The sequence below is a fragment of the Cetorhinus maximus genome, chromosome 32 (assembly GCF_964194155.1).
Source record: "Cetorhinus maximus chromosome 32, sCetMax3.hap1.1, whole genome shotgun sequence".
Taxonomy (NCBI): Eukaryota; Metazoa; Chordata; class Chondrichthyes; order Lamniformes; family Cetorhinidae; genus Cetorhinus; species Cetorhinus maximus.
In genome coordinates, this window is record NC_135910.1 from 6,612,845 (window position 1) to 6,631,798 (window position 18,954).

The 18,954-nt window shown below is 39.6% G+C and overlaps 1 protein-coding gene across 1 annotated transcript in view; it reads right to left on the reverse strand.

Annotated features, from left to right (window-relative positions):
• The window catches only part of LOC144671280 (ryanodine receptor 1-like), a 473,493-nt gene extending 454,960 nt beyond the window's left edge, over positions 1-18,533 (reverse strand). Inside the window, exon 1 of the mRNA XM_078533089.1 lies at positions 18,383-18,533. Coding sequence (XP_078389215.1) covers positions 18,383-18,430 — 48 coding nt within the window. The 5' untranslated portion in view covers positions 18,431-18,533. The remainder of the gene's footprint in view (positions 1-18,382) is intronic.
• Between the last annotated feature and the right edge of the window lie 421 nt (positions 18,534-18,954).

Consider the following 18,954-nt stretch of genomic DNA (forward strand, 5'->3'; position numbering starts at 1 on the left):
CTTGCATGGCTGAAAACTAAATGAGTAACTGCATCTGTATTTACCAAGAAGATGCTGCTTAAGTCATAGTGAAAGACGATGTTGTTGAGATACTGGGTGGGCTAAAAAATTCTAGAGAAGGCACTAGAAAGGCTGGCTGTACTTAAAGTTAAGTCACCAGGACTGGATGGGTTGCATCTGAGGATTCTGAGGGAGGGAAGGATGTAAATTGTGGCAATGCAGGCCATAATCTTCCAATCCTATCAAATTTTTGGAAACAATCCAGGATAAAACTGTCATTTAGACAAGCGTAGATGAATGAAAAATTCATTTTGGAGTTCTGTTAAAAGCAAATTGTTTCTAACTTGACTGAGTTTTTTTTGAGGTAACAAGGAGAGTTGATAAAGATAATACAGCTGATGTGTGGATATGCATTTCTAAAGTGTCTCACAATAGGCTTGTCAGCTAAGGGTTGAAGTCCATGGAATAAAGGGAGAGTGCCAGCATGGATACAAAATTGAGGGAATAAAGTTTGTCTTTGTTGAAAGATGTGAAATCTTGTGCTGTGTTCTGTCAGTTAATTGATGGGTGTTTGGATTTCCTCTTCAAACATTAATAGCCTCTAACAGAATTGTGTGTGAAAGGGCAGTGGAGGTAGAATCACTCATGACTTTCAAAAGGAAATTGGGTTATCACTTTTAAAAAAAAATAAAATAAAATAATCGCAGGGCCACAGGGAAAGAGCAGGCAGGTTGCACTAGTGACACTGCTCTTGCAGAGAGCCTGAATGGGTTTGATGGGCTGAAAGGACCCTTACTGTGTTGTAACCATTCTGATTCTGAGTGCAGGTCCTGATTAAAGAGTATTTATTATACCTTAACTTCCATGAAATTGTCTCTTGCAATAGTCTGCTGAGACACCAATCCTCTAGTCAGCCACTTTTACATAACATAATACAAGTTGACATCTATCTGATTAGTTGCAATATCAGCACAGTAGTCCACATATAATGGACCTCTGGAAATGTTACACAAAGTTTAAAGGTTTACAACTGCAGCAATTTTAATCTAATGGCTTGAAAGAGCATTGTGAAGTATCATCATTGTTAGAGAATCACAACTGATTGAAATGATCAGCGTGATCCAAAATTATAAACAGAATTAGCAAACCTAAATGCTGGTTTTTTTTTTAAATTATTGCTTTCTGTCGCTTTATTTCTTACCTCAGGCAACCTGGCCAAGCTACTTCCAATGCAGTGAGCAACTGTCCTGTTTTTAGGCTCCCATCAATATATCCTATTGCCCTAAACAAAAACCCATCAGCCATAACGTCCTATCTGCTTTGCCCTCCAATGGAAGAAGGTGCAACAGCTTCTGCTCTACAATTTTTCCCAGTAGGCACCACAGATCAGGATCTGAGTACATAGTGACCAAATTTGATCATTATTTATTGGTTGTGTGCGCACATGTTCTGATGTGCAAGAGTCTCGTTTATTGGTTTGAGATCAGAGTTCAATGAAGTCTATTGAAGTCAAAATTGCTTATTTTTGAAGTTTGCAAGGTAAGAAATCACATAATTGGTGAAATCTGGAAATAGTTTGTTCTTTGATCACTGCACCCAATACAGGGGCAAATAATTATTTTCCAAAATTACCTGAAAATTTCCCTTGAGTTGCTCTCCTTCAGGTCAACTATGTTGAAGTCCATCTAGTTGCAGCACTAGTTTTCTATTCCTTCCTCCCTCCTTTCAGTCTTTTCCTGCTAATGTCAGTGCCTTGGTGTATTGCTCCCTAGTACCTCTGGCAAGCAGCCATTCTTGATAGTAAAGATGTTTTTTTTCCCTCTATTGCCAATTTTAAAAAAAAACAATGTTTTTGAGGACATTTTGGGTTCTATTTTGAATGTCAATAACTGGAAGAAGATTGGACCCCCAAAAATAAAGGCACTTTGCAGAATATCTGTTCTAAATAGAAATGGATTTTTCTTCACTAAGGAACTGTTCAGAGTTAATTATTTAAGTAGAGTTGAAGCTTGGTTTCCAGCTATCCAAAACTATTACAATGGTGATTCATATTACCAAATACAAGTATGAGATAAACAACAGTTAGAATGTGAGGGTGCAACAATTGCAAAGGAAGAAAAAGGTAAAAGATTTTCAATTTTTAAGCTCTTTACCTTTATTATATAAAAAAAATTAGACATTTCCTTGGGCCAGGACAGAAGATCTTTAATGTTAAAAGTCAATTCCTGCATGCAATTAAGGACATTGCACACTTCAGTAAGAGGTTACAATGAATTTTTGAGTAACTTCAGGGAGTGGAACAAAAAGTGCTTAATATTAAGAGTGACTTTGACGTAATGTTTAAATTCACATTGGTTTGTCCTGTGCGTGATCCTATCCTCTGTATTCCACTAGTAGCAAACTCTCAATGCTGCATACGGAGAACCAGACACAGATTTAAGGCAATTGGCAGAGATTTGTTTTCTTTACTGACCCATTTCAGAAAATCTAAGGATTTATATTAGAAAGTGGGTTTATAAAAATGACTCTCTCTCATCATATGGGCACAGAATGTACCCTGAGTTGGGACTTCCCATCACCGAGTGGCTTAGTTTGTTGCACCACCACTGAGTGAGCTAGCTGGCTCCTGAAGGACTTATCTGCCAGACTGGACCTGTGGCAGGTAGTGAGGGAACCAAGAAGGGAGAGAAAACCTACTAGACTTTGTTCTCACCAATCTATATGTTGCAGATGCATCTGTCCATGACAGTATAGGTATGAGTTGACAACCACACTGAACAGTTCTAGCAGCTCAAAACTGGGCATCCATGTAATCATGCTGTTACTTTTCGTTTTGTTCCACTTGCTTCAACTTTGTGGTTAAGTCTATGTGGCATCTTATCAAACACCGTTTGGATGTCCAAATCAAACATCATCTTTAATGCTGTCACCTCATGAGGAAATTAAATCAAGTTAGGTTAGCACAATTTAGTTTTAATAAATCAATGCTGATTTTCCTTAATTCATCCATACTTGCCAAAGCGACTGTTTAATTTTGTTCTAGATCGTTGTTTCTAAAAGCTTTCCCACTGCTGAAGTTAAACTAGCCTCAACTTGCTGGGGTTATCCTTACACCCTTTTATGAGCGTACATTTGTTGGGATATTAGTGTACAAACACTTCAATGTATCCAGCTTAAAATTCCTCTTCGCTAATTTAGTGAAAGCATTAATCTGCTTAAAATAAACAGGTTACCACTACTCTAACCTACAGGGAGAAAAAAAAAATTAAATGAATTTACATGCTTGCACACTAGTATCTCACAGCATAACTTCAGAATACTGGTTTTAAACAAATCATACTGTTAGTGTTGCACCAAACAAAGTTTTAAATCTCCAAACGTTTATATCATTGATGCCAGCAGTGCTTGAATCATCTGATACTGCACTATTACGATGCATTCAGTTCATTCTTGGAACACACACATTAGAGAATATTTTAACACTCTAAGCTCTACCCACCACCATTGCACTGAATTTTACAGATAGATATTTAGTTTGTCTGCCACGCTGGATCAGAACACCATAATTTCTTTGTATTATTTTTAAAAGACATCATAATAGTTCTGTAAAAGCTAATGCATATCCTCTGGAACAACTGCCTAATTTCTTAGAAATTACATCTAGGACCATAAAATGATGATTTTACAGCACAAAAATAAGTGGCCATTGGGTCCATTTTGCCTGGGTAGAGATCTCTCTTCAACCTGAGCTTGTCTACTCTTAATGATTTATTTCCTCATATGTTTTTATAGTATTCATCATTATATATTTAGCAAATTCCTTTTGTCCCTTTGTCAATACTAAGTGAAGTGGGCACTCAGTCAAGCACATACCTCCACCATGTTATGTTAACTCAACATTATTACAATTACACAGCTCTTCCTTGAGGATTTTCTCCGCTTAGTTGATGCTCTGTAATTACAAAGCTGATTTAATAAAAAGATTTTTTTTTTTAAAAGAGTTTCCATTTCATGGAGGTGGTTTCAGGCCAATCCACATCCGACAACCTGCTCCAAAAACTCTGCTCACATTTTGACAGCTGTGACAAATTCCACCACAGCAGCTGAGACAATCCACAACATTCTAAATGAAAAATAAAATTTGCCCTATCTCCCAATGTTAATGGACCCTTTTTTAAAAAAAAATTCCAAAATCTGGATCCAGATCTGCATCTTCGCCAAGAGCTAATTGACTCTTCATAGGGCCATACCCTGTGTATCAAGTTTTGTTGAAATGGTCTATTAGCTTTTGAGATGGTCTGTTTGTCTGTAAACAATAACACATAGGACGAAAACATTTCCACCACCCACCTTCAATGGCAGGGGAGATGGTGATGTAGTGGTAATGTCACTGAGCTAATAATCTAGAAGCCCAGGCTAACGCTCTGATGACAAGGTTTGAATCCCACCATGGCAGCTGGTGGAATTTAAATTCAGTTAATAAAATCTGATATTGAAAGCTAGTCTCAGTAATGGTGACCATGCAACTGTCACTGATTGTAATGAAAACCTATCTGGTTCACTAATGTCCTTTAGAAAAGGCAATCTGCCATCTTTACTGGACTGGCCTACATGTGACTCCAGATGCACAGCAATGTGGTTGACTCTTAACTGCCCTCTGAAATGGCTAGCAAGCCATTCAGTTCAATGGCAATTAGGCATAGGCAACAAATGCGGGCCCAGTGATGTGCACATACCATGAAAGATTGAAAAAAGGTGAAAATCCATTGTGTGCACAAAAAACTGCTTTCTTCTATTGATAATCCTGTATTAATGTCGCTTTGTTAATCACCGGCCAACATTTTCCCTTTCAAAAACACTCAATTTGGAAACCTCTATCACTTCTCCCTCAACTGTCCATAAATGTACAAGTTTCACAACCTCTCATTCCTATTCTACATAAAATGTAACGTGGACAAAAAAAATCAAATGTTTACTTTTTCTGAAATGATTGTACTCATTTTAATTTGGCATTGTTGGTCATGTCTAGGTAAAACACCTTGTCCAGATCTTCCTGTTAGCCAAATGAAACCATTCAAAAGGAATTCAAGGACAATATTTGGAAAACTACCACAGGCTGTGACCTTCAAAACATACGAACATAGGAAATAGGTACATAAGTAGGCTACTCGGCCCCTCGAGCCAGCTCTGTCATTCCATAAGATCATGGCTAATCTGTTTGTGTTTCAAATTCCGCATTCCCATCTACCCGTAATAACCTTAGATTCTTGTTCGACAATTGAATCAATCCACCTCCTCCTTAAAAATATTCAATGACCTCGTCTCCACCGCCATCTGAGGCAGAGAGTTCCAAAGTCGCACAACCCTCAATTTCTCATCTCTGTCCTATAAGTGCAATCACTAATTTTAAAACAGTGCCCCCTATCTGGGCTCCCCCACAAGAGGAAACATCCTTTCCACGTTCACCTTGTCAAGACCGTTCAGGATCTTGTATACTTCAATCAATCGTCCCTCACTCTTCTTAACTCCAGTAGAAACGAACTCATCTGTCCAACCTTTCCTCATAAGACAACCTGCTCATTCCGGGTATCAATCTAGTAAACTTCCTCTGAACCGCCTCCAACACATTTACATCCTTCCTTAAATAAGGAGACCAAAACTGCACACGGTATTCGAGGTGTGGTCTCACCAGTGCCCTGTATAACTGAAGTGTAACATCCTTATTTTTATGTTCAATTCCTCTAATAATAACAGTATTCAATTAGCCTTCTTAATTACTTGCTGTACCTGCATACAAACTTGTTGTGACTCTTGCACTACAACACCTAGATCCCTCTGCATCTCAGAGTTCTGCAGTCGTTCTCTGTTTAAGTAAAACTCTGCTTTTTTTATTCTTCCTGCCAAAGTGAATAACTTCACATTTTCCCACATTATACTCCATCTGCCAGATTTTTGCCCACTCACTCGATCTATCTATATGCATCTGAAAAGTCCTCATGTCCTCGTCACAATCTACTTTCCTACCTATCTTTGTTTCATCTGCAAATTTAGCTACCGTGCCTTTGTTCCTCTCAAAGTCATTGATATAAATTGTAAAAGTTGATCCCCCAGCACAGACCCCTGCAGGACGCCACTCGTCACATCCTACCAATCAGAAAAGGACCCATTTATGCATACTCCCTGTTTTCTGCCAGCAATCTATATTCATGCAAACATGTTACTGCCTATGCCATGAGATTTTATTCTTAGTTCCATGTTTGTTCCTGATGTTGAAAACTAAAGAACAAAAACTGTTTAGTGCCTTCCACATTCTGAGTACATCCCAAAGAGTGCAACAGCTGATAAAAGTACTTATGACGCGTACTTACTTTTGTAATGTAGGCAACATATGAGCCAAATTTGGGTACAGAAAAGTCCTACAATCAACAAGATCAAATTACCAGACATTGTGTTATAGTAGTGTTAGATGAGGATTAATTGGTAATAGGTCACCTTCTGTTCTTCAAATAGTCTAATGTGCTTTTATGTCCACTTGAACAAATGAGCCTCAGTTTACCATCTTACCCAAATGATAGCACCTCCGACAGTGCAGCACTCCTTCAGTACTACACTGAGGTGTCAGCCTGATTTTATTTATGCGCTCAAGTCTCAGAAGTAGTTTGAACCCACAATCTTTTGATCATGACAGTGCTACCACTGAGCTAAGGCCAACACCCGAATCTTACAATACAAAGAATGTTGGCCACATTTTTTGCCTAACTTTCTTGTTTATGCATTAAAGTTAAAAATGATGATTTCCTACCAGTGACAAAGTAAGTTAATTTTCCCTAAACTTTACATCAGAATCTTAACTGCTTTATTTATTTTCTTACATTATGCCCCCAAGTACTTTGCTTACCAAACATGCAACCTTATGTAACTGAGGGTAGCAAGAAGGTTCAAGGTCAACATTTCTCCACTGCACTCAGCAATGTGATTCATTGCTTGGAACATAATGCTATTAGAGAGAGCCAGTCTGTCAAGTTTTCCGAATCATCCTGAGTATCAAGTCCAATTAAAAGCAAGCAGAAGTATCATGTCATTTCAATTTCAAGTCTTTGCCACTCAAGCTAGCAAGCTGTGCATTAATTCTGGACTACTTATTAGACTTATTACAGCATTACATCATTTTTGATTGTAACATTTTAAAAGTTTTCATTACACTAACAAAATAAAACTTATAAATTGAAATATGCAAACCTCTTGACATTTGGCAAAGTAGGTGGGAATACTGTACTGTCGAATTTAAAAAAATGAAAAGGGCAAGTTGGCATTGTTCAAAACCATTTGAACTACTTTTGTAATGTAGACAAACATGTCAGCCAAATTTGGGCACTGCAAAGCCCCACAATCAACAAGATCAAGACCAAACAATGTGTTAGTGGTATTAGGTGAGGATTAATTGGTAATCAGGACACTCTCTGCTCTTCAAATAATCTAATACACTCTTGTGTCCACTTGAACAGATAGAGCTAAACTGTTGCTGAATTTTGGTTAATCTCATAGGTGTCTCTTTAGGACTTGGGTAATGTTTGACTAATTCTGGCAATTAGAAACGCAAAGGTTTAGCCAATTTTTAAGCTGTTTACAAAAAATTACTGAAAAGTTTTGAGGACCAACTGGCTGCTAGAAAAATGATTGCATAATAGAGCAGCCTGTTGTCACACTGAATGGCACTGATTTTGGTATCTGAAAGTGTTACAAATGGCAATGGGCCATATGTTGATCAAGTATCACATTTCTGAAATGCCTCAAGACCTTCCATTGCTGAGTCGTACAGGGATTACAGAACAGCTGCTGCTCTCTTCATCCCATGTGGATGGACTCTATCATCAGCACCAATTTAAACTGCACCCTTTGGCACCAAATATTTTGAAGTAGAGAACATACAAATTGCAATGGAACTGTAGCAGCTCCAACTTTGGAAGCAAAACAAAATGGGAAAATTATTTTCACTGGTAAATTTAACCAAAAGTCTATATTATATAAAATCTTATTTATCTTTTTAAATTGAATTCCAGCTGCCCAGTTTGGTTGACTGATACTTCAGATCTAGGCCTTTCCTCAAATGCTTGACACAAAGAAACAAAACAGTTTGAATATTTACAACAGCATCAAAATATAGCTCACTAAATTTCTAAGTTACCAAATCAATGATGAGCAATAATAACTTAGTGGTGCTACTACTCTTCATAAACATAACACTTCCTATTTAGGCATCCTGACAAGTCAAGTTACATATTGCATGTAAATAATTGAGAAAAAAATTACAGTTATCAGGTCAAAAGAAAACCTCTTTAAACTGAATGTTACAATCATAATTTTAAAGTAATATGCACCTCAACAGTTTCCATACCTGCTTACAGTAATGTGCTTATTCAACAATCCAAGATCACTAATTTATAAAATTGCCACATTCGTGTCACCGAACACATCTATGACTATATAGCAACCATTTCAATTTTTTTATTGTTTTAATTATATCTGCACATTAACATTGAAAATAAACCAGTGACACCCCAGCTTATTTTAAGTAACCTGGTTGAGGAGGAATACTCGCAGTAGGATGTTTCATGTTCCAATTAAGATGATCTGATTTAAAATTCCAAACTTGACTCTCCTTGAAAACAAACTATGGGTCAGTTTTGCTGGTTCTCTGCCAAACTGCTAATTAAAGCTGGAACACATTATAGAACTGCCTCGTTTCTAATCATAAAAGCTTCTGTATTTGTTCTAATTCTCTCTCGAATTTTGATAACTGCCTAGCTTGTGATCACTTTAATCTGTTTACCGCTCAATGGAAACAGGCTGCACAGACAGCCACCATAACACATGTTAATTGTCAAATCTGTATAGATGACTGAAATACTTAACACAGTTTTCCTGATTGAAAGGAGATGCAGCTAATCAGTTGTGACTGTTTGTCTCATCAGGTGGCTTTGCAATTTGGGCTCTCACCACAGGGCCTCATCCGGCAATGACATGTGAAAGTGGAAGTTCTCAATTAATACAAAATATTGTCAAATGAAATATTAAAGCATATTGGGATGTTTTTCTATATTAATGTCTATATGAAAGCAATTGTTCTATATTATGAACATTTACCAAAACGAAAATTTCACAATTGAAAATGGAACAAACATCGAATCTATGGCTCAGCTCTCCTCAATTATCTTGCTTCTATACATATTCACAGCCAAGTTGATTTTCTTTATATAAAGGAACACTTTTTTTCCCCTATCTATTTTGCTGGCGGAAGGTGATTGGAGGCGGGGGGGGTGGGGGGAGAGAGAGATGAGGCTAGGGGAATTTCCCCTGTCCCTTTACCCACCGCTCCGCTCCCCTCCCCTAGCCATTCATAGGTATAATACATTCTGTTGGTTCTGGTAACCTAGTTTATCATTGGGTCCAATTCCGCACAGTTGTGTCTTGAATGCATTCACATTCCCCGGTGGTCTAACGAAGGGTGGAAAATTTGTCCATGCGGAAAAGTGTCTGCTACTGTGATCACGTTTTAATATTGCATAGCTGCATATATTTAAGATCTCTCAGCAATGCCCAAAATAATGCATTTCTCAAAATTCCTAATTGCCCACAAGCCTTCTTAATGGAGATTACAGTCTCATAATCGGAGTAAATTTATTCTTTTGAAAGAGGACTGTTGCTAAATAATTCCTGTCTTGAAACTGGCCTTTACTATTCAGCAAAACCATTTAAATGCAGGTGAAATTTATGTCACACTACTTTGGTTATGCTTACACGCTGTCTGCAAAATTCCTTTAAATCCCACAAGTCTCACTATTCTGAACTCACTTCCAGTGAGACTATATTAAGCTGTTCCCATTTTTTGCTCTTCTTTGCATGGAGGCCCAGCACATTTCAGTCTGAAGCATCTGATTATCCATTTCCGTGAAATCAGTTTGAGCCCTCTGACTTTTTTCAACTTTCTTAATAAAATTATTGGTTTCATATTAATCCCAAGGGAAAATTAATTTAAGAAATCTTTTGTTGAATTATCTAAGGATTTGAGCATCTACTTTCATGAGGAAGCGTTTCAAATTTTCTTCATTTTCAGCAAGTCATTCGATGGGAAACTGCTGGACAGCAGATTATGCTATCTCGTGCAAAAGTAGGAAAAACTCACTAGTTTGTTTCACCAAACTAGACTTGCAAGTCACAAGACCACCATTTAAAGCAATATCTTTCCAACCTAACTGAATACACAGGAAATGTAAGTGAAAAAATAATTTAATAGTGCAAGATCATTACAGTGAACTCAGAATTCCGATGTGCTAAATCATTTAACATGTTAGAGCAGAGTCAAGAGTGGCTAACCATATATAAATACAGTCACACATCATCCACCTTTCCTTCTCATTCTCATTCTTGGCCTTTCCATACTTCTGATTCCCATTTTAGCTATCTAACACATTCAGCTTTTTTGTTTAACGGCTGATATCTGTTCTGACAATCAGATATTTCTGAAATGTGAAGTGCTGTTTGTGTTGTGATTGGCAGGGTAGTGTGAATAGTATTGAAATGTAAAAAGAAAATGCTTTGGATTAAAATCTGTGAATCTATATCAGCACCACAAACGTAAAAACAAAGTTAACTTTATTGATTGAGCTAAATATTTTAAGATGTTTATAAAAATATAAACAGTCTTACTGTGATGAAAACTGCAGCCTTCACTAGTTTTAGTTTCAAAGCCTGTATTTCTTTTTGAAGCAGTCCCCAACTGGGGAAAAAACCTTCAGGCGGGGATAAAGGGAAGGGGTGTAACCCTGGATTCAGGGCTGTGACATCAGACTTCAGAGAAATCAGCCTGTGGTCTTCGGTTCCTAGGGAAACGGAAGCTGGTTGGGAAGCTGAGAGATCAAATTTCAGCCACTGGTCAGAACAGTACAGACCGGCTCTGGTGAGTTGTACTTGATCAAGGCAGTTAAGGAAGAAAATCTGGAGAAGAAAAAAGCTGGAAAAGACCAAAAAAAGGCTGGTTCCATGAGCAGAGCTGAAATGCATCTAGAAAAATGTGCCCTCTGATGCAAACAGTCCTGTGGGACTTGGATGGAGTAAAGCTGCTGTTGGATGGGACTTGATGCCTCACTCGTGCATGAATAAAGGAAATGAAACTTCTTGGGGAAGACCAAGTTTTGAGGGATTTTGTGGCTGAGATTAATGACATATTTGCTGAAGGGTCTTTTTAACATACCAACAGTGGACTTAGGAGCAGTAGTAGGCTATTCGGCCATTTGAGCTTGCTTCACCATTCAATAAGATCATGACTGATCTGATTGTGGTCTAAACTTCACCTTCCTGTCTGCCCCCCCCACCGCAATGACCCTTTACTGCCTTGTACATCAAATATCGATCTAACCCAGGCTTGAATATATTTGATGACCCAGTCTCCGCAGCTCTCTGGGGAAGAGAATTCAAAAACTAACAACCCTCAGAAAAACAATTCTCTTCATCTCCATCTTAAATAGGCAACCTCACTTTAAACTGTGTCTCCTAGTTCTAGTCTTTCCCCACAAGAGAAAACATCTTCCCAGTATCCACGCTATAAAGTGTCCTCAAGATTTCATGTTTCAATCAGATCACCTCTCATTCTTCCAATGAGTAAAAAGACCCAACCTTTCTTCATAAAATAAGCCCTTCATCTCCGGAATGAGTCAAGTGAACCTTCTCAACTGCTACTAATGCAATTATATCCTTTTTCAAGTAAGTAGACCAAAACAGTACACAGTAGATGTGGTCTCACCAACATCCTGTACAGCTGCAACAAGACATCCCTACTTTTTTATTCCATTCCCCTTGCAGTAAACAACAACATTCCATTTGTGCTCCTAATCACTTGCCGTAGCTGCAAACTAACTTTTTGTGATTCATGTACCTGGCTACCCAGATCACTCTAACACCAAGTTCTGCAATTTTTTTCTCCTTTTAAATGGTGATATCCTTTTCTGTTCTTCCTGCCAAAGTGGACAAGTTCATATTTTCCCACATTATACTCCATCTGCCAAATTTTTGCCTACTTAATCCATCTATATCCCTTTGTAGACTCTTAACCTCCTCTTGACAACTACTCTCCTACTTAGCTTGGTGTCATCAGTAAATTTAGCAGCCATACATTCGGTCCCTTCATCCAAGTCATTAATATAGATTGTAAATAATTGAGGCCCCAACACTGATCTGTGACACTCCACTAGTTACAGCTTGCCAACTTGAAAAAGACACATTCATCCTTACTCTCTGCTTCCTGTTAGCTAACTAATTCTTTATCCATGCCAGTAAGTTACCTCCTACGCAATGAGCTCTTATTCCGTGTAGTAATCTTTGATGTTTCACCTCATCAAATGCCATCTGGAATTCCAAGTACATCACATCTACAGGTTTCTCTTTATCCACTTTGCTTGTTACTTCCTCAAAGAACTCTAATAAATTAAGTGGATATGATTTCCCTTTCATAAAACCATGTTGACTTTGCCTGGTCCCATTATGATTTTCTAAGTATCCTACTACAACCTCCTTAATAATAGATTCTAGCAATTTCCCTGTGACGGAAATTAGGCTAGCTAGCCTATAGTTTCCTGCTTTCTGTTGCCCGCCTTTCTCAAATAAAGGTGCTACGTTTGCTATTTTCCAATACTCTAATTTCTCCCTCTATTATATTTTAGTCAGCTTTTGCTGGTTCTTAAAATCTGTCCAATCTTCTGACCTGCTACTAATCTTTGCAGATTTGTACAGTGTTAGTATCATATTGAAAGAATCTTTAACTTCCTTATATAGCTACGGATGATGCACCCTTCTCAGAGTCTCTCTTTCTCACCGGAATAAATCTTTGCTGGGAGTTATTAAAACCTCCTTTAAAAGCCTGCCACTGCATCTCTACTGTCCTTCCTTTTAACCTAGTTTCCCAGTTCACTTTCAATTTTAAAAGCCTCCCCTAAGGTCCACAAACGGGTGCAATTACTGTAGCAATAACTCACAATAGGGATTAATTCGATCTGAGGGTGTGGCCACTTTTGTGGGCAGGGCCAGCTTCAAACACAATGCCCAGGTCTCCTGGCCTATGGACAATTGGAGACTGCACATACGCCCCCAGCTGCACTATGGGACACTTTGGAAGGCCCAACACAATGACTCTGTGGGAATTGTCCAGGAAGGTTGAACTTCCGATGAGCAAGTCTCCTGCTCCCCGGAACCCTCCGCAATGCAGCACGAGTTTATACTGCGTGAGAAGAAAGTGCTGATTGGTTGGCACTTGCAGTATAAATTGTTGTTCCCCCCTGTTGGTAATTTTTTGCGAACTGTCCTGACAAATGCAGGATAAAAAGCATGTCTCTTTTTCAGGAACACTAAATCAAACAATGGTGAAGACACCAAGGTGAACTCTGCTGCTCTTCATCAAAATAATGCCACAAAATTTTCACGTCTACCTGAGAAAGCAGGCGGGGACTTGGTTTAATGCCTTGACTGACAGATGGCACCTAGATCTAGCTGATACACTGTCGTAGAGATATCTCTCATAAATGTTCTCATTATACTGTAATCTGTTTTGCTTACCTTGCAAGATGACAGAAACCATACCAACTAGCCAACTCCAATTTCGCCTCTTTTAAATAGTGGTAATCATTTGGTCAAGATTGCTTGATTAACCCAAATGTTGACTTCTGCATTCATGATATTTTTACACTTGCTCCATAAACATTAAATATTCCATGTACAGAGTTTAATTTTTATTATGATGGTGAAGCCAAAATTTCTGTTATGTTTGTGGAAATTCAGTAACAAGTGAACATATAAAAATGAACTTAAAACACCTTTCATGTTTTCATAAGTCACAAAAAAAAGTATTTAATTGGTTGTGAATTTAAATGTATCATTGTTGTCATGTAGGCACAGGTAGTGGCCAATTTGCCCTACTAATCTATTTTAGTAGTTTCAGTTGAGGGATAAACCTAATGGCTAGGTTATTAGGATAACTCACTGCTCTTAAAATAAAAAATGACGGGGGATACTTTTATATACATCTGAACAGGCTGATGATTTAATACCTCATCTCCAACCATGCAGCATTCCCCCACTACTACATTTTAAGTGCTAGCCTAAACTCTGCATTCATGTTATAGTTATTCAAGCCTGTCATAGGGAAAATGCTGGAATCTATTATTAAGGAGGTTATTGTGAGGCACTCAGAAAATCTCAATGCAAACTTGTGTATGTGCTGAACTTACATTTCCAGAAGGCATTTGACAAGTTGTCACAAAGGTTACTACGCAAAGTAAGAGGTCATGGGGAAGAATTTTCGGGTCGGTAGTGGGGGCGTGGCCCGCTCACTGACGCGTAAAATGATGCACGGTGCCGCGTGTTGTTTAGATTATCAGTTTGCCCACCGAACTGTCAAAAGCCTTTTAAGGCCATTAAGAAAGTAATTAAAGTTGTTAGGAATACCTTAAGGTTGGCGGGCAGGCGAAGAGCCCAGGCAGCCTTCACATTTTTCATGAAACCATAGGCAGGATGAGGTTTCATGAAGGGTTTATTAATTAAATAAAAAATTTTTGAAAAAAATCATTGAAATGTCCCAGTTCATGTGACACTGCCACATGAGGAGATATGTCTTAAAATATTTTCTTTTCTTGATTTAAATTTTTAAACCTTAAACTAATCTCCCTGAGGCACCTCTGTGCCACAGGGAGATTTGTGCTCTTTTGCGTGCATGCCCCGACTCAGGGAATTTCCCCTGCCCACACAGGGAGCACTCAGTAAAATGGCGGCGCGGCCCCAATTGGGGGTGCCAATCGGGTGCGCGCCCGCCCCCGCACAATCCCCCCAACGGGGGGAAATCTCTTCCTATGGTGTACGGGGTAACATATTAGCATGGATAGAGGATTGATTAGCCAACAGGAAACAGAGTAAGGATAATTGGGTCATTTTTTGGGTTGGCAAGATGTAATGAGTGGAGTGCCATAGGGATCAGTGCTGGGGCCTCAGCTATTTAAAATTTATATCAATAACTTGGATGAAGGGACTGAATCTATGGTTGCTAAATTTGCTGATGACTCAAAGATAGTTTGGGCAGTGAGTTGTGAAGAGGACCTAAGGAGTCTGCAAAGGGATGTGAGTGGGCAAAAATTTGGCAGATGGAGTATAACTTGGGAAAACGTGGACTTGTCGACTTTGGCTGGGAGAACAGAAAAGCAGCATAATATTTAAATGGAGAGGGATTGTAGAACTCTGAGGTACAGAGTGATCTAGGTGTCCTGGCACATGAATCACAAAAAACATAGCATGCCATACAGCAAGTGATTAGGAAGGCAAATAGAATGTTGGCATTTATTGCAAGGGGAATGGAACATAATAGTAGGGAAGTTTTGCAATAGCTGTACAGGTGAGTTGGTGAGACCATGTCTGGAGAACTGTGTACAATTTTTGTCTCCTTATTTAAGAAAGGATATAAATGCACTCGTAGAAGTTCAGAGAAGTCTCATTCAACTAGTATCTGGTTTTGGGGGGGGGGGGGAAGAGTTACCTTATGGGGAAAGGCTGGACAGGTTGGACCTGTATCCCTTGGAGTTCAAAAGAACGAGAGGTGATCTTATTAAATCATAAGATCCCGAGGGGACTTGACAGGTTGGATGCTGAGAGGATGTTCCCTGTTGTGGGAGGGACTAAAACTAGTTTAAAAATAAGGGGTCTCCCATTTAAGATGGAGATGAGGGGAATTTTTTTCTCGCAGAGGGTCGGGAGACTGTGGAACTCTCTTCCCCAGATGACAGGGGAGGCAGGGTCCTTGAATATTATTAAGGCAGAGGTTGATAGATTCTTGGCTAACAAGGGAGTCAAAGGTTATCAGGAATAGGTGGGAATGTGGAGTTGAGGCCACAGTCAGATTAGCCAAGATCTTATTGAATGGTGGAGCAGGCTCGAGAGGCCAAATGGCCCACTCCTAATTCATACGTTCGCAAGTTCTGGAATGAAGCATTAAAGCACCACTTTCTAATTTTGGGGTGAAAATTATACTACCAACAAGGTGGCACTAAATACTAATTTATTAATAAACGCTGGCAATATTGAGTCCTGAAGGTTTTAAAGTCAAAGGACATCTGTGACTTATGAAAAAGATGTTTTTCAAACTTAATTGCTTTTTTTCTGTTCCTAAAAGTGTCATGTTGCCTTTGTCCTATTCAGCTCTCCTAGCAGGTTGGAAATCATCTGAATTATAATCGCATCATAAAATGTGAAAATTAAAAATATTCACCTTGATTTTTTTTTAACTGCCTGCCATTTTCAGCCTAAAGAACCTTCTGTCAAATAACAATGCATCATGCACCATTAATGGTAAATTTACCCTTCTTCAAAACCAAAGGGAGAATGTGTTGTTTTGTGATTTATGTAATTTGTAATAAATTTGATAATTATCAAAAGTTGTACGAGCAACATCAATCCAAGGGATAAAATGTTCCTAGTCTTATTTTGGATTTTACACAATTATTGTACTTGGGTAATTGATAGGTTATGATTTTCTAATAGTTCGTCAAATTTATCCAGTATGTAATTAAGCGCTACAGGATAAGTCCAATGTTCAATACCTGGTTTGGACTGAATTAATTGCTATCAGTGGGAACAATAAGAGGGATGCAACAACTGCTTTTAGTGTTTTTTTTTTAAGTGTGGAGAAAATGGGCTAGGATTCCTGTTCAACAACCCCCTATTTGAATTAGATACTTGTGAATGTCAGCTGAGGACAGGATCCAGGCAATTTGTGATGCCACCTCTTCCCTGCAGTCTGATATCTGCCAACACTCACTGCCAAGACTTACACATGAAGGGAGAGCAGCCACCCAGGCGAGGTGAGCAGCTGTCCGTGGAAACGTACCCAACAAGGAGTGAATACCTTCGAGAGATGAGGAAAAGGTAAAAAAAAGGATGAAAATTTTAAAAAGGGATATCATTAATATGCCTAATGAGGGAGAGGTCCTCTAATAGCCTCAGATCTAATTTCCTTTTTTAAAAACCAGATGAGAATTTAAGTGTGCAGGTCATAAATCAAATAATAAAAATGACATCTGAATGAGGGCAGCAGCAGCAAAGCCCTAGCTTCTAGCTAACTGGGGAGCAGGGAAAACAGGCAGTAAGATCTCCTGAGGCAGATTTATTACAGCAACTAAATATAACACAGAATGTGCATTCTCAGCACACGCAGCGTTGCAACCTGAAACAGTTAATTTCAAAGTATTTGTACTATAAAGAGTACATCAGATAGAAATTTCTGAATGTTCCCGGCATAGAAAAAACCTGGAACTACTCTCTATACATTTTAAGACCCCCAAAACCACAAGTTTTAAGTCCTTACAGTCAGCATTTGGCATTTCACAACAATGCTGCTGTAATATTTTAAACGATTTCCTTTACAGCAGTAAGGAATGAACTGATCACATTTTCAGGAATTACGTCTCATGTACAGGTCGTTAATCTATTTTTTTTTTCCCCCCCTGCTCACTACAAATTTCCAGACAGCCACAATGATCAGCCACAACATCCCGAGTTACAGGCGAAGTCATATTTTAATAAACTGCTAACATTTCAATTCCCCCCCCCCCCCCACAGACTTCATTTTTTTTTGGAGGAGCCAGTTATTTCGGTCCTAGAAATGCCACCCAAATTGAGTTGAATCTGATTGTAAACCAAAATTATTTTTTTTTTAAAAAAAAAAGGGTCAAGATTCACATTCATTCTGAAACAGCACCTGCTGTTTCCAACAGATAAGGAGCCCCCTGCAAATGAAATGAAATGAAAACACACAAGTTGTTGGAATTAAGCCAGTAACAAGGAACCCTGCACAAGGAAAGCAGGGAGGCTGCAATTGAAGTATTTCGTATGATTCAGTTGCCACTCTTGTGTTTGGTCTTAAAGGGAACAACACTAATCAGGGGCTGTGCTGTCATCTCACCAGAGGGTTTATAACATTTATTTCAAATGGCAATCATTATATATATATATAGCTAGGTATGAGTCAGAGATTTTTGTTTGGGAGCCAGCTTCATGCAACATTTCGTTCCTGAGTCACTGTAAAGTCCGATAATAATTCTTTAGGAGTAGAGCAGGAGAACTGCAGCTTCTTTATTCCACCCGTATGCAATAAAATCCAGTGATAACAACATAAAATCCAGTGATAACAACATAAAATCCAGCGATCTTAAACCTCAAGCCATTCTCTCTGCCAGTGATACCGACAATTTCTGACACTCAGGGGACCACCTTTGCCTTTGCTGACACGCCGCTTGCTGAGGTATTCGGAGCAGACGCGGTGCCGAATGATTGCATTGATGGGTGCACTTACTGTTCGAAGGAAGAGGATCTCCTCTTCTCCTTCGCCCCCCTCAGCCATGGCTGCTCTCTCTCCGCTCCCGCTCGCTCGCGCGCGCTCTCTCTGTGTCCGCCGCCCGGGCTCCACTAACGGCCCACAGCCGGTGCGGTGCGCCAGCCAAGCCTGCGCCACGCGCCCCACGCCCCGCCCACCGCCGCAGCCCATTGGGCAGAAAGCGTGGGCTCGTGGGGGGGAGGCCGAGAGCGGATTGGCGAAGGGGAAGGGTTGGGGGCGGGGTTGGAGACCCACGCGGGCTGGTGGGAAGTGTTCGAGAGCGGATTGGCAGAGAATTGGGGTGTTGGGGGTTCGAAGACGGAGAAGGTGTGGGGGTGGGGTTCGAGATCCGCGTGGGCTGGTGGGAAGAGGTCGAGAGCGGATTGGTGAGGAAGGGAAGGGTGTGTGGGCGGGGTTCGAGGCCATCCTGGGCTGGTGGGAAGAGTTCGAGAGCCGATCGGTGAGGAGAGAGGGTGTGAGGGTGGGGCGGGGTTCGAGGCTCACGTGAGCTGGCGGGAAGCGGTCGAGAGTGGATTGGCGGAGAGGGGGGG